The sequence below is a fragment of the Pteropus vampyrus genome, unplaced genomic scaffold (assembly GCF_000151845.1).
Source record: "Pteropus vampyrus isolate Shadow unplaced genomic scaffold, Pvam_2.0 Scaffold228, whole genome shotgun sequence".
Lineage (NCBI taxonomy): Eukaryota > Metazoa > Chordata > Mammalia > Chiroptera > Pteropodidae > Pteropus > Pteropus vampyrus.
Genome location: NW_011889009.1, coordinates 676038 through 690120, shown reverse-complemented (window position 1 = coordinate 690120; position 14083 = coordinate 676038). Strand labels below are relative to the sequence as shown.

The 14083-nt window shown below is 43.6% G+C and overlaps 1 protein-coding gene and 1 pseudogene across 2 annotated transcripts in view; one reads left to right on the top strand and one right to left on the bottom strand.

Annotated features, from left to right (window-relative positions):
* VPS35 (VPS35, retromer complex component) overlaps positions 1 to 14083 on the top strand; it is a 27013-nt gene that overhangs the window by 5398 nt on the left and 7532 nt on the right. For both annotated transcript variants that reach the window (XM_011373739.1, XM_011373738.1), the window contains exons 2-13: positions 950 to 1048; positions 2269 to 2365; positions 2937 to 3060; positions 3557 to 3739; positions 5090 to 5303; positions 6289 to 6372; positions 6782 to 6891; positions 7628 to 7724; positions 7841 to 7989; positions 9322 to 9529; positions 9838 to 9993; positions 12082 to 12204. In XM_011373739.1, the coding sequence (XP_011372041.1) occupies positions 950 to 1048; positions 2269 to 2365; positions 2937 to 3060; positions 3557 to 3739; positions 5090 to 5303; positions 6289 to 6372; positions 6782 to 6891; positions 7628 to 7724; positions 7841 to 7989; positions 9322 to 9529; positions 9838 to 9993; positions 12082 to 12204 (1644 nt within the window). The remainder of the gene's footprint in view (positions 1 to 949; positions 1049 to 2268; positions 2366 to 2936; positions 3061 to 3556; positions 3740 to 5089; positions 5304 to 6288; positions 6373 to 6781; positions 6892 to 7627; positions 7725 to 7840; positions 7990 to 9321; positions 9530 to 9837; positions 9994 to 12081; positions 12205 to 14083) is intronic.
* Positions 10320 to 10434, bottom strand: LOC111728791 (annotated as a pseudogene).

Below are 14083 nucleotides of genomic sequence, written 5' to 3'. Positions count from 1 at the left end.
GTGTCAATACTTTTTTCCTTTTTATGATTGTATAATATTCCATTATTTGTATATACCACAATTTGTTTACCCATTCATCTCTTGATTCTTTAGTCACTTTTTATTAAATACGTAACCTAAATGTTCATTCATTCGTTCATTGAACATTTATGAAGTATCCATTATGTGTCACGCAGTGCGTTGGGTCCCAAGGATGTAAAAATGGCCATGATTATCATGCGATGCCGCTGTACTGGCGGTATAAACCCAGTGTTTATACAACATAAAGGACAGAGTGGTTCCTTCTGCCTCACAGGTAGATCCCATTCACTTTGCAAGCAGATTTTTGCTGATGGCAAAGGGAAGTGTATCTGATGCGGATCTCTGAATTTGAAATGAATGGGCTGGGTACTTGAGAGTGCCCTTGTGGTCTACCGCAAGCCAGGAGTGATAATTCCAGACATTTATTTCTAAGCTGTTTGGTCCCTTGTTACGTATTACCTAAGGGGGCCACCGTTGTTCTGAGCTAGTTCCTTGGTCTAAGAATAGACTAAAATGCAGATGAAAAGCAGTCTAGAGAAAAAGAGACCTTTAGAGACTTGGCTAGACTGTACCTATCACAGGACACATTGGTCTATGGCTGCGTTCCGGGTGGATCCAGTGTGTACCGGCAGAACAGGTAGCCACAAACCACCACCTAGCGATTCTTCGAGGCCAGGTGATAGCAGAACGCTCGGTCCGCTTCTGAGAGTAGATGCTCTGTGCTCGCCAGCGCCCCCTGTCAGCGCTCGCAGGCCGGCGAAAGTGACGGGCATAGCTGCCTGTCCAGCAGTTGTCAAAAATTGATAGATGGGTGTGAGCTGGAGAACTGGATGAGCCGCGGGAGAGGCCGAGGCCGAGGCTGACGCCGTGGCCGGGTCAGAGTTGCTCGAAGAGAGTGCTACTCAGTGGAAGTGCTTGTATTTTCCAGCCTACGACACAGCAGTCGCCTCAGGATGAGCAGGAGAAGCTCTTGGATGAAGCCATACAGGCCGTGAAGGTCCAGTCGTTCCAGATGAAGAGATGCCTGGTAAGGTGGCATGAGGGAGGCACAGCACGTGTCCCGAGGTCGTGCCCGCAGTGTTTCCCAAAGGCGCGTAGCATCTCGGTGTCCACCAGCGCCCGTCTGCGCGCCACCGCCCTCAATGCTGCGTGGAGCACTTCCAGCCGGGGGTCCGTGTGCCTGGGTTTATACTTGTGGTTTGGGGTTGTCTGTCTGCCACATCAGAACTTAAGTGCCAGGACAAGGGGCCCTGCCTTCTGCTTAGTGGTACTATTTCCGTACCGACATCCGACCTGAATTACCAGCCCAGTTGGTTCTCCATCTCCAGCCTGAGGGGTACTTAACATATGTGGGTGCTTAATAAATATTCATTGAGTGAATGGATTTAAGTGCTTTTAATTTGAATTATTTAGCTTTTTTTCTGTCTTGAAGCCTTTTCTTCCATCCCAAATAGATGTTTTTTGTAGAAACTAGCCTAAAAATGATACTTACACCCATTTATATATTTTCATATTTTAAAAGCTAGGGTAGGAGATAATCTGTGTAGAAACTGTAGATTCTTAGGATTAAAATTTAAGAAATGGAACCAAATAGGCTGGTACTTCAAGTTACAGGCTGTAATGATGACGCTGAGCGTATCCTACCTCTGTAAAGCGTCCTTCGGTCTAAAGCTTAGTGATATGCTCTTCTAACCACCTGTGTTTACTGTATTGCTTTCCTTGCGAACAAATTTGCAAAAAAGGAAAAGTCTTAGGATGGAGGGAACAGGTGGGCATGGAGCTGCTTCTGTCTCTGTGAATGAAGAGTATTTCCTGTATCTAAAGGAATCGCCATTCCAGACATCTCTGAAGACTTTTAACCTATGACAGCCGTTGTCGGGGTAGTATCTTGCTTTGAAACGAGGCAGTATGGCAGCTTTCCTGATGGGGGGTAGAATACAGATCGGCGGTGCTAGTCTCGCAGCCGCTGGGGGCTGTAACGATCAGAGCTGCTCCAGGAGGCTCATGGTCCTAAGACGCGTGAGACTCGCCGAGCTCTGTGGCCCTGGCCGTGAGGCAGGCCCCTCTTTCTGTTCAGTAGAGAGAAGACAGGGTGAAACTAAACTTGATTTTCATGTGATTAAAATAATTGAAGTGCCGTATCCTTTTAAAACACTGTAACTGGTTTTTGATGGAAGAGTTTATATGATCAAGTTAAGAGTTTATTTAAAATAAGCGTTCTCATCAATTCTGTTGGTATTTCTGTAGGACAAAAACAAGCTTATGGACGCTCTGAAACACGCCTCCAACATGCTCGGGGAGCTCCGGACTTCCATGTTGTCACCAAAGAGCTACTATGAGCTGTGTATCTTTTGAATGTTGAAGAATGAACTTTGTGATTATACTTTTTTTCTCGATAAGGCCATATTTTGTTTGTTCATTATTAAGTTTTTCAGAGTTATGTTATTCTTCATTGTCTTAACCGAATAGTATTCCTTTCCCATGCAAATGTGCTAAGCGAGAAAAAGACAATCTGAGTGTGAGAAACCCGTTTTTTCTCTGCTTAAACTTCTCGAAGTGGGTTGTCATACCTCGGTTTTCAGACCCTTCACGAAGGCCTTCAAGGCTGTCGGGCAGTTGGTTCTTTATGCTTAGATTCTGTCGGTGTGGGACCCCAAAGCGGAAGGGCATTCGGTGACCTGCCGTTCCCAAACCCTTTAGTGGACCAATGACGCGTGGTCTTTGTTTACTGCTTTGCATCACCAACGTCCTTTAAAGCCCGTGAAGTACGAAACGGCCAGCTGAAATCTGGCTCCACCTAAATGCGCTCTCTTGAAGGACTAGCGTTCGAGACCTCTGCCCAGTAGGTCGATGACTGACCGGCCCCGAGTGTCGCTCGGGCCGGCTTCGTTTGAGTCCTTAATCACACTGAAAAGATATGGCTATTTCTGACGAGCTGCACTACCTGGAGGTCTACCTGACGGACGAGTTTGCCAAGGGAAGAAAGGTGGCGGATCTCTATGAGCTGGTGCAGTACGCGGGGAACATCATCCCCAGGCTGTGAGTCCCCACGGCCCGTGCTTTGTGCTGTGCCATGTCCTTTAAAGCCAGCAGCTTCTGAAAACCAAATTTTAGGTCATTTCTTAATAAACAGAGATAACTGTTTTGGGAGAGAATTGATTTTTTAAAAGTTTTATTAATTTTACTTTTTATCTAGATTATTGAGGAATTTTGGAAATAGAAGCAGATGAACATATTGTGTGTAATGTGTTGACTACTATAAAAGTTAACATGACAATTCTCTTCCCAATAATGGCGTAGAGGTGATGATTTTATATATATGTGGATATAACAGATACTTGTATACGTTCACATCAACTGGGGGTGTCTTGAGTGCTTGTATTTTAAATCAGTTGGTACTTTCTTAATTGTGCAGGAGAGAACTCCGTTCCTGTCTCGTTTCTATAATACGCTTGCATTCAGTGTGCTTGGACATGATCACATTCTTGACTTGACTAGTTTATTTCTAACGGGCGTTTCTTCATAATTCTTCTAGCTACCTGTTGATCACGGTTGGAGTTGTGTACGTCAAGTCATTCCCTCAGTCCAGGAAAGATATTTTGAAGGACTTGGTGGAGATGTGCCGGGGTGTTCAGCACCCCCTGCGAGGCCTCTTTCTGCGGAACTACCTTCTTCAGTGCACCAGAAACATTCTGCCCGACGAAGGCGAGCCCACAGAGTAAGTGCTGCTCTCTCTTGGCTTAGCCGCAATACGCTTTTGTCGTACGATACACAATAAGCATGGAAAAGTATATCAAAGAAAATAAACATCTGCGAATCAGTGTCTCCTACCCACGGCAGCCACTGGTAGCGTTTCGCTTCTCGATTTCCCCCATGATGTGGAACTCGGGGTACGTGGCGTGATGCACATGGGCCCTCACGAAAACGATGCCTCTGGATTATTGGAACCTGCTGTTTTCGTGTAACCTCATTGAGAACCTTTTTCCATTCCATTAACCATTCTTTGAAAATGGGACTTTTAAATGAGTTACTTTTTGAAACTTTGTTCACAATGAAATAAGTGTGCTTAACTTTTTCCATGAGCTGTCCAGTTTTCACGTTGTTTCTTGAATGTCCATCGGATTTTATAATTTATGGACTGCTAGTTACCTTAGAATTTAAGCGATTTTGATGACCTGTGTGCACATATTAGATATTAATTCCAAAACAGAAAAAAACGAAAGCCATTCAGAAAGAGCCCTGTCTTCTCTGTGACTAGCCTTCCAGCATCCAAGTTTATTGTGCTTTTATCCCACGAAAGTGGCAGATGGTCAGCCAAGTGGGTCTTCGGCCAATTGGGTGAACTGTATTCATGTGACAGCTTCCTTATTACATGAAGACCTTAATTTTTTTTTTTAAGTTTACTTAGTTATTTATTTCTAACATGTACAGTTCAGTAGTTTTTAGTATATCTGCATCAATTCCTTTTTAAAAGAAAAACATAATAAAATTTTACCATGCGTATGACAAAAAGATTTAACTGGTATAGGAAAGATAAACATTAAGCAGTGTAGTGAATACTGTGAGGTTTTTTGCTCTATTATGATTTGACTCTCAGTTTTGAGCATTTAATTAGGCAATCGGTAAAAGGTTTTGAAAACTGTTTAAGTTCCCCATCTTAGGAGATGTAAAATAAGCAGGAAATACGTGGTCTCCCCCTCCCTCACCAAGCTTACATTTTAATTGAAAACATGAACTATTTAACAATAAAATGTTGTAGTTACCAGTATGTCATGTCAAATTTTTTAGGCTTCTTGAATTAATGGAGTTGTTGTTATACGCGTCTGGTCGGCCCAGGGAAGGGAGTGCGGGAGAGTATTTTTCCCTTTAGACTCGTGTAGTGTCTTCTTCCTGGTGTTTTTTTCCTCTCGAGTTTGTTCCCCTTGAAACTGAACACTAAGCCAGCGAAGCTGAAAGTGTCTTTTATAAAGCGTTGGTGTATTAAAGAGACAAGAAGGAAAGGGATCGTAGTGAGTCGGTCCTGTCACGTGAATACTGTGTATAAAGGTTTCTAACCGTTTCGTTGCAGCGAAGAAACAACTGGCGACGTGAGCGACTCCATGGATTTCGTACTACTCAACTTCGCGGAAATGAATAAGCTCTGGGTGCGAATGCAGCATCAGGGACACAGCCGAGACAGGGAGAAGAGGGAACGGGAGAGACAGGAGCTGAGGATTTTGGTGGGAACCAATCTGGTGCGCCTCAGTCAGCTAGAAGGCGTCAATGTGGAGCGTTACAAACAGGTTCGCTGCTTTTACTTGTTGCCTTTTCTTATGTCATAAGCTGTAAATTGAAATCTGGTTTTTAAAATAGAAGTATTTTTGTTAAACGCTATTACGTTGGAAACCATTGACAATCAAAGAAAACTTAAACTGAAAGATATTTTGAGTCTGCGTTTGTGGATTAGAAGATTGAATATTACCAATTTTCCTTAAATCGAGATTTACTGTATGTTGCAATAAATTTCCTCTGAAGCTACATAAGATAATGTGGTATTGGTGAAAAGGATAAACACATAAATAAATCTTGGAGGAGAATAAAGCAGGGTCGACAGACTTTTTCGTAAAGGACCAGATAGTAAATATTTCTTGGTTTTGCAAGCCATGTGGTCTGCAGCTACCAAACTCTACAGGTGTGGTGCCAGTGCATTCGGACAATGCGAAAGCGGTTTACAAACTGGGCCCTGAGCCAGTTTGCTGACCTCTGTAATAGACAATCTGGAATACACCCACGTATATATAATCAGTTATTTTCGATAAAGATGCAAAAGCAACTTCTTCGACAAATGGTTCTGGAACAGTTGGACATCTGTATGCAGACAAAATTCCTCAACTGTGACCCATCATCATACTGTAGAAAAACTAAAAAAAAAAAAGGATCAGAGACCTAAATATAAAATCTAAAACTATAAAACTTTGAGAAGAAAACAGAGGAAACTTTTACAACCTTGGATTAGACAGATTTCTTAGGACACAAAAATCGCAAACCATAAAAGATAGGAAGTTAATGAAATGGACCTCATCCTAAATGACTTTTACTAAATAGAAAGCCAGAGTTTTTTATTTAAAAAGGCTTCTGTAAAAATTTAGAATTTAATCTAGAAATGAAGTATGGGTGAGAAAACTCCAAAATAACGATTTTTAAAATAATAGTTCAAATGGACTATTAGAAAAACGACTTGAAATTTTGAAAATAATCTTTTAACTCTTACTTTTTTTTCTCTCTCAGATTGTTTTGACGGGCATACTGGAGCAAGTCGTGAATTGTAGGGATGCTTTGGCTCAAGAATATCTCATGGAGTGTATCATTCAGGTTGATGAGAACATTTATTTTTTTTTAAATGACTCATTTTAATTTTCATTGTTTTGAGAAAAATCTTGATAGAGCAGAAAATAAGCTTTCCTGAATAAAGAATTCCTTTTTCCCACTAATAGCTTGATCTTTGTATTGATGTGTTTTTCTCCCCCAGATGTAGGAAAGCATGACCTCCAAGTTCTCTAGGTCTCATTAGTTTTAGTATAATTGTTAGTGGACATTGGTTAGTGGAATATTTCTTTCTGGACTTATGTTGCGAGAGGCTTAAAAGTACCGTATTTTAATTTAGTTGCATGAGATTAAAATGACTGTTTCCACAAATATGATCTTTAAGTACCATAAATAAGTCCAGGATGTAATGTGAAATGCTTTTCCTTGTATCAATCAATTATTATTTGATTTTCAGGTTTTTCCTGATGAATTCCACCTTCAAACTCTGAATCCTTTTCTTCGGGCCTGTGCCGAGTTACACCAAAATGTAAATGTGAAAAACATAATCATCGCTTTAATTGATAGGTAAGAGCTTCCAGCACTGGAGGGCAAACATCCTGACTTCAGAATAACGGATTTAAGAAAAAAACATTTTCACGAATTACCCGTTTCTGTTACATCTCTATAATACTACTAATTTTAGTGTAATTACACTTTAGTCCTGTAAATGTGAGTATCTGCCAGGTGCTTGCCTAGCTTAGGCGTGAAGGAGTTTAGCATTGGATCGTGCAGGAGGCGTGGAAATAATGGTTAGTTTTAATCTAGGCATTTAACGAAAGTGACGTTGTTTAGAACAGTTTAAGATGTTATTTTTAAGAAAAACAAGTCAACTTTACTACTTTTGGAATCAGTTGTGTCTTAAACTCTACGGTAGTGAAGCTGCAGTCTCAAAGTAGTCTGTGTACTTTTTAGCTCTTAAAGATTATTTTTATATAATCAAGGCTGTCGAATACACTTGTAACTTAAAATGCATTTCTGTCCATATCTGCTTAACTCGGCTTCAGAGAATTCGGCAGATTCAGCCTGTTGACAGTCTGTTTACGTGTGGTATAGAGTGAGAATGCGGTGGAATAAGGCACCATTGGCAAAACTAGTTCAAAAGGAATTGCGGGAATCCTCAGCTACATTCCGTGTCCTTTTTAAAAACCTCGTTTAATGTTCTAGGAGCAACACACTTGTGGAAAATACAGAGAGGCACGAAGAGTAAATGTCATCTGTGATCCCGCTGCTCTGTATCTTCAAGGATTATTCTGTTTTTCAGATTAGCTTTATTCGCTCACCGTGAGGATGGACCTGGAATCCCAGCAGATATTAAGCTTTTTGATATATTTTCACAGCAGGTGGCTACAGTAATACAGGTACATATGGCTTTTCTCCTAAGTTCTCCAAACTTTGAAACTTTTCAGCTGGTAGATCCTTTTGTAACTGTTTAAAATAAACTCCGCGGTTTTCCGCGGTTTTCTCAACTTTGCAGTCCAGACAAGACATGCCTTCGGAGGACGTCGTGTCCTTACAGGTGTCTCTCATCAACCTCGCCATGAAGTGCTACCCGGACCGCGTGGACTATGTCGACAAAGTTCTAGAAACGACAGTGGAGATATTTAATAAGCTCAACCTTGAACAGTAAGTCAAAGTCGCATTTTTTGTAAAAACCCTCATAAGGCACTTTTTTGTCCCAGATTCGTTTTTCTTTGTCAATTCCTTTCTGAAGTGTTAGCGTTTATCTTATTTTAAGCCTTTGTTGGGTTCACATGCTTGGTGCTAATCAGGACAGAGTGACGGCCAGTTACTTGCCGTGCACATTGATCAAGTAGTGGCACTTGCGGACCATTAGCAGTCTTCAGGGGCCAGTGTCCCCAGTTCTGACCCCTTTGTATACGTGAATGTGTTTTTAAACAGGTAGAAAAACCGTTTCCATAAGAAGTATTTCCATAAGAAGTGGTTTTCTACCGATGAGTAAGTCATGAAAAATTAGGGGCATGTATGTATTTAAGGTGCGAAAATGAAATTGGTTTAAAATACTTTTTTGTTTGATTTTGATACCATCAAGGAAACTATGAAAATGCTCTGATGCCTACACAGCGCGCCCTGAGCTGTGCTTCGCTAGGCTTGTGGCACCCTCTAGTGGCCACTGTGGGCAGTCTCGCTCCTGCTCCCCTTCTCTCCCCCCCTTGCTGTCCCACCCTCCCTGCTTCTGAACAGGGCTCAAGCCAGGCCCTTCGAACCGTCTCTCTCCTTTCCACGGTTCTTCCAGCCGTGGAGCGGTGTCAGGAAGCTTTCTTCTCCTCTGCCTCTTTTCATCCCCCATTTTTTTAGTGAACTAAAAGACATTCCAGATCTTGAATGATAACAACGATGTGTCTGTAGCTTCCCCCATTAAGTTAGATTTAAAGTAAAATTAGGCAAAGTCAAGAATTGGAAATCCCGACCTCTCAAGTTGTCATAAATGCGGGACAGCCCTCGGCATCCACAGAATGCTCCTAGGAAGACGCCCCACCTTAATTTAGCCTGCTGTTCCTTGTCACCAACATCCAGTGTGGAGGGAGTCGTTTGTGCTTTTTCCTGTCGTGTTGACTTGCTAGTTTTGCATGGGTTTTTCTTCCCACTCACTTTCATCGTGAATATACTGTACTTCTTGGCCACCCTAGGAATCTAGCTATCCTTAAATACTTCCCCTAGACACATCTAATTCCAGACAGTCACTTTAACGCGGGCTTTGCAACCTGTTCTTGAGTCGGAGTCTATGATATCATTTTGGATCACTAGGGCATTGACAAATGAATAAATGTGTTTAAGATAGGCATCTTGGGAGGAGGCCATCGGAGTGTTTTGGGGTGATGTAACTCACTTGACCCATTTCCTTTACCGTATAAATGAAAATTTCCAAGTCTTTACAAAACAAGTATATAGAAAGTTGATGTGAGTCATTACAGTGCTGCTCTTTTCTTTCCGTAGTATTGCTACCAGCAGCGCAGTTTCGAAGGAGCTCACCAGACTTTTGAAGATACCTGTTGACACGTACAACAATATTCTAACCGTCTTGAAACTGAAACATTTCCACCCGCTCTTTGAGTACTTTGACTATGAGTCTAGAAAGAGCATGAGTTGTTACGTGCTTAGTAACGTTCTGGATTATAACACGGAAATCGTCTCTCAAGACCAGGTGAGAGCACAGCGGTGGGCTAGCCTGGCGAGTCGCTTGTTCGTTCTGTCAGTTACAGAATCGGAGGTGTGTAAGGGACAGGTCATAGAACAACTGTAGCCCCACCAGAAAGAGAATAACCTCTGTTTGCTGCATCTATTTGCAGATTTTTGTCTGTGTGTCAATCTGCATATACTTTCTCATAAAAAAGGAGTTATATTGTTGACATTGATACTGTTTTGTAACTTCGCCTAACAAGAAACACTTCTGATAGTGGCTTCATATACCGATGGTTTCACTCCAGCGGGTTTCTGTCCCCCGTGTCACAGGTGGATTCTATAATGAATTTGGTGTCCACGCTGATTCAGGACCAGCCAGACCAACCCGTAGAGGACCCTGATCCCGAGGACTTTGCCGACGAGCAGGGCCTTGTGGGCCGAGCCATTCATCTTCTGCGGTCGGAGGACCCTGACCAGCAGTACTTGGTACGAGTTTGCTCTTAGCAGACCCCGTTTGCTGGGTCTCCAGTAGCCTCACGTGGCTTGTGGTCTTAAAAGGGTTTGAAAGAATCACAACGAATGAGAGATTTGGTGGCATCCGTGGCTTTTACTGTATCTACAGATCTATAAGTGTGAAATTCTGGATCTTAGAAAGAACTAGCTGGTCGCTCTGGTTTCTTTGGAAGACTTCTTCGAGACCGCAGGAAAGCCTGTCATCCTTGAGTTGGGTGGCCAGCAATCATTTCCATGCTCATTTTTAAAACTCTGTTGCTTTTATTTATTTAATTTATTTTTTTACTATTTCTTATTTACACCTACAGCACCTGGTCTTCCAGGTGGTCTCTCATTTAAGTACTAACCAGGCCCGACCCTGCTTAGCTTCCGAGATCAGACATCGGGCTTGTTCAGGGTGGCATGGCTGTAGACCGTAGACCATGGACCGTGGCTCCACTGGGGTGTGAACCCAGGACCTTCTGTGTGTAAAGCAGACGTGCTAAATGCTACACCATGGAACCACATCCTAAACTGTGTTGCTTTTACAGAATCAGCAACCATCCTTATATTCAGTTGAGTTTGTGTGTCCGAGGCTTGCACATGTAGATCCTATGTGGTTGCCACATTGAAGATGTGTGAAAAGACTTGAAAATTCAGGTTGCCTTTTTCTTAACCCCGTTTCCTGGTGCAGTCAGATGCGGCCCTCCCTTCCTTTACCATGGTCCCCGGAACCTCTGGCGCGAACAGAACCTGTCGCCTGAGCGTTGGAGACGGCTAGCGGGGAATTTAATGAGAGGAGGCGCCGATGGCTGCCTCGTTCTTGCTGGGGCGAAGTGGTCCGGCCGTTGTTGGGCCCATGAGGCTGAGTGTCAGGCGCTGTGACGGACACCTGGATTTGAGGGGGCTCCTGACTTCCTTCTGCAGGTCCCTTCTGTCACAGTTGACACTCTTGTGCTGCTTCATAAGCAGTGTGAAAAGCAGCTGATCCCTGGTGGCACTGTGGGAGACTCTGACCTGCCTTAGTGACACTTTCTGGGCGCTGGCTTCTGCTTCTCACTCTGCACTGCGTGTCGTCTGTGCATAGTGACTGGCTGATTGTTCCTATTTTTAACCGATTCCCTTATGTGTCTGTGTCACGCACATGCTTAACGTGTGTTTTCGTTTTTTGTCGTGTAATGGATGCAGTGGTTAGCAAGTGCCCTTCCACCTGCGGCCAGTGGTCACCTGTGTACAGGGACCTTTAAGGCACCACTCATTCATGCTGACTTTCCACAGGGGAGAACAGCCTCTCCTCTGCCGTATCAGAGAAGGTCTCAGAACCAGACTGTGGCACGTTGTGTCACACATACGTCAAAAGTAGTTCACGAGGTCTCGTGGTTTTTCTGAAACAACACATCGTGGGTTTCACAATGGCTTTTTAAAAGTGTGTAGCTTTTTCTGTTACTTAAGTGGTCTTAACCTCTTTTCTGAATTCAGAGGTACGCTATACCAGCAACATGCACATAGCTGGTTTTTTTTGAAACTTGTTTTTGCACATAGCTGTCTTCGTGGCATAATAGCCAGGCAGCATTTCTGAGCACGTCCCTCGTGTCAAGTAGCACGTCGCGTGTGTTATTTGATCTTCCCAGCAAGCCTGGGGGAAAGTACACATCCCCTTTTTCAGATGAAACCTGCTAGCAGGGAAATAATTTGCCTGTGATCACACTAGTAGTGAGTGTTAGAATATCCTTTTAAATATCAAATCTGTCTGTAGAGTTCTTTGGCAACACAGTGTGCTTCGTACCTGTGTCTGAGAAAATGTCTCCGTCCCTGACTGGCTGCGTAACCATGGGCAGGTGATACAGCCTCTCTGAACCTCAGGCCTCTGTCTCTAGGGTGACTGTAGCGACTTCGCGAGGTAAGAAGGCAGAGCGCCCGCCTTACAGCCTGGCAGGTTGTGTGTGTCCCAAAGCTGGTAGCGACAGTGTGATCATTTAAGTTCACTGGTCATTAATCACAGAGTCCCCATTTAAGTTCACTGGTCATTAATCACAGTGCAGAAAAGATGAATTGTCCCGGTTTCTCTTTTTTTCCCGTCAGATTCTAAACACGGCACGAAAACATTTTGGAGCTGGCGGGAACCAGCGGATCCGCTTCACGCTGCCGCCCCTGGTGTTCGCGGCGTACCAGCTGGCGTTTCGCTACAAGGAGAACGCGAAAGTGGTGGGTTTGCTTTTGAGTATGTCACTTCTTTTTTCTCTTTTTCTTTCTCTGCGTGTTTTAGTTTATCGTCATATAAAATTCCAAACATATGCAAAAGCAGGGGGGTAACAAAGCCCAGTTTCAGTCACGTGATCATTGCTTGCCCTGCGTTAAGTGTCCTCAGGGCCACGTGGGCGGGTTACGTACTAGCTGAGGAGTCACATGAGAACACTGGGAAATGAAAGGTGCGAACAGTTTGAATTTATGTCGGGAGTTTTTCCCATGTTTGGAGGTCTGTTGTGAGACATTGGCAAGGTGATTACACGACTGGCTGAGAACGCCTTAGTTCTTAAAGGACGATTGTGGTTCTCGAGGTCCTCACGGTCCAGCCTGCGGGGTTCGTGCAGCCCCCGTGTGGAGGCTGTGGTACGTACCGGGCGAGGAGCAGGTCCCCTCCCTGTGCCCGGCGACGGCCCGGCAGGGCACATTGCCTCTCTCCGAAAGCCTGTGATGGAGTCACTTTTTCAGTCGAATTCATTTTTATGAACTTATTTCTTTTCCCAACCGAATGGCTTCGGTCTTGAGTGGTGTGGCTTTGTAGAAAATCCCTCAGTCTGACTGCCGGAGAGTCGAGCAGTCAGGTGCACGCTGAGGAATGAACCTCAGTAAACCTGATTTTCAGCTAAGGCAGACACAGGGTTTATTCAGGGGACCTACCATCTGGGCAGAGCAGCTTGGGCCAGCCTTTCGTTCAGCCCCTTTCCGACGTCGTAAGGTAGACGTTTGTGAACGCAGCACTGGAAATGCAACCAGCACTTAATGTTCGGTGCCGTGGCCTGCACCACGGACTGTGTGCCCGGGTCGTTGCTCTGAGTCCTCAAGGCCAGTCTGACTGTTCTCTCTTAAAAAGGAAGAGAACTGATGGCTTTCGTAAGAAATTGGGGCGGTCAGACATGGGTACAACATTTAAACCTCACTAGTAAGCACAGCAGTGGACCTTTGGAGAAGTCGGACTCGTGGAGAGCAAGGACACCTACGGAGCGGCAGTGGCAGTGGCGTGGTGAGAATGCATCCTCAGCCTAGTGATGGTGGGGACGTGAATTTCCAGTCTTTCTTGAAAAGTCTGGCAGGATGTAACTAGAGCCGTAGAAGGTCCAGTAATTGCACTGCTGAGAATTTATGCTAAGGAAGTAATTAGGGATTCAGTAAAGCTTTGTGTATATAGATCATTCATTATGGTGTTACAGATCTTTTTCAAAAGGAAAGAGTCAAGTAACTTATGCTCCGTCCAGTTTGCGGAATGTTTTCTAGTGATGAAAATGACTTCGAATAACGTTAGCATCATGAGGAAAACGGTTACGACAAAGTAAGTAGAAAAGAAGTTGGATACACAGTGCATCAGCATGAGCCCAGTGTAGCTGCTCAGCGAGCGCCCTTAAAACAGAGCAGACCGTGCGCAGACACCGCAGACACCGCAGCCACGTTACCTTTGCAGAGGAGAAAGACAGGAAGACGCTAGCACCTGAATGTAGTCAGTGATTATTGCCGGGCGTAGGTAGATTTGGGGACGATTTTAACTAGAAAAAATGTTTGTGTGTATTTTCATTTTGTCCAATTTGGGAACGTGTTGCTTTTTGTTTTTTGTTTTTTTAAAATTTTTAAACAATGTATTTAACAATATATTTAAAATACTAGCATTTCAACATATAACCAATATAATAATAATAATTTTTTAAATATTTTTGTGTTGCTTTCCCGATGAGAAAAAAAACCAAATTCCTAATATTTAAAGATTGCAGAGGCAATGACCTCAAATGGATGTTTCGAGAAAACATCCTGTTTGGTTTACCTGTGTGCTTCGTAAATGAGCCAGAGAAGAAGGATGACAACAGGAACCTGG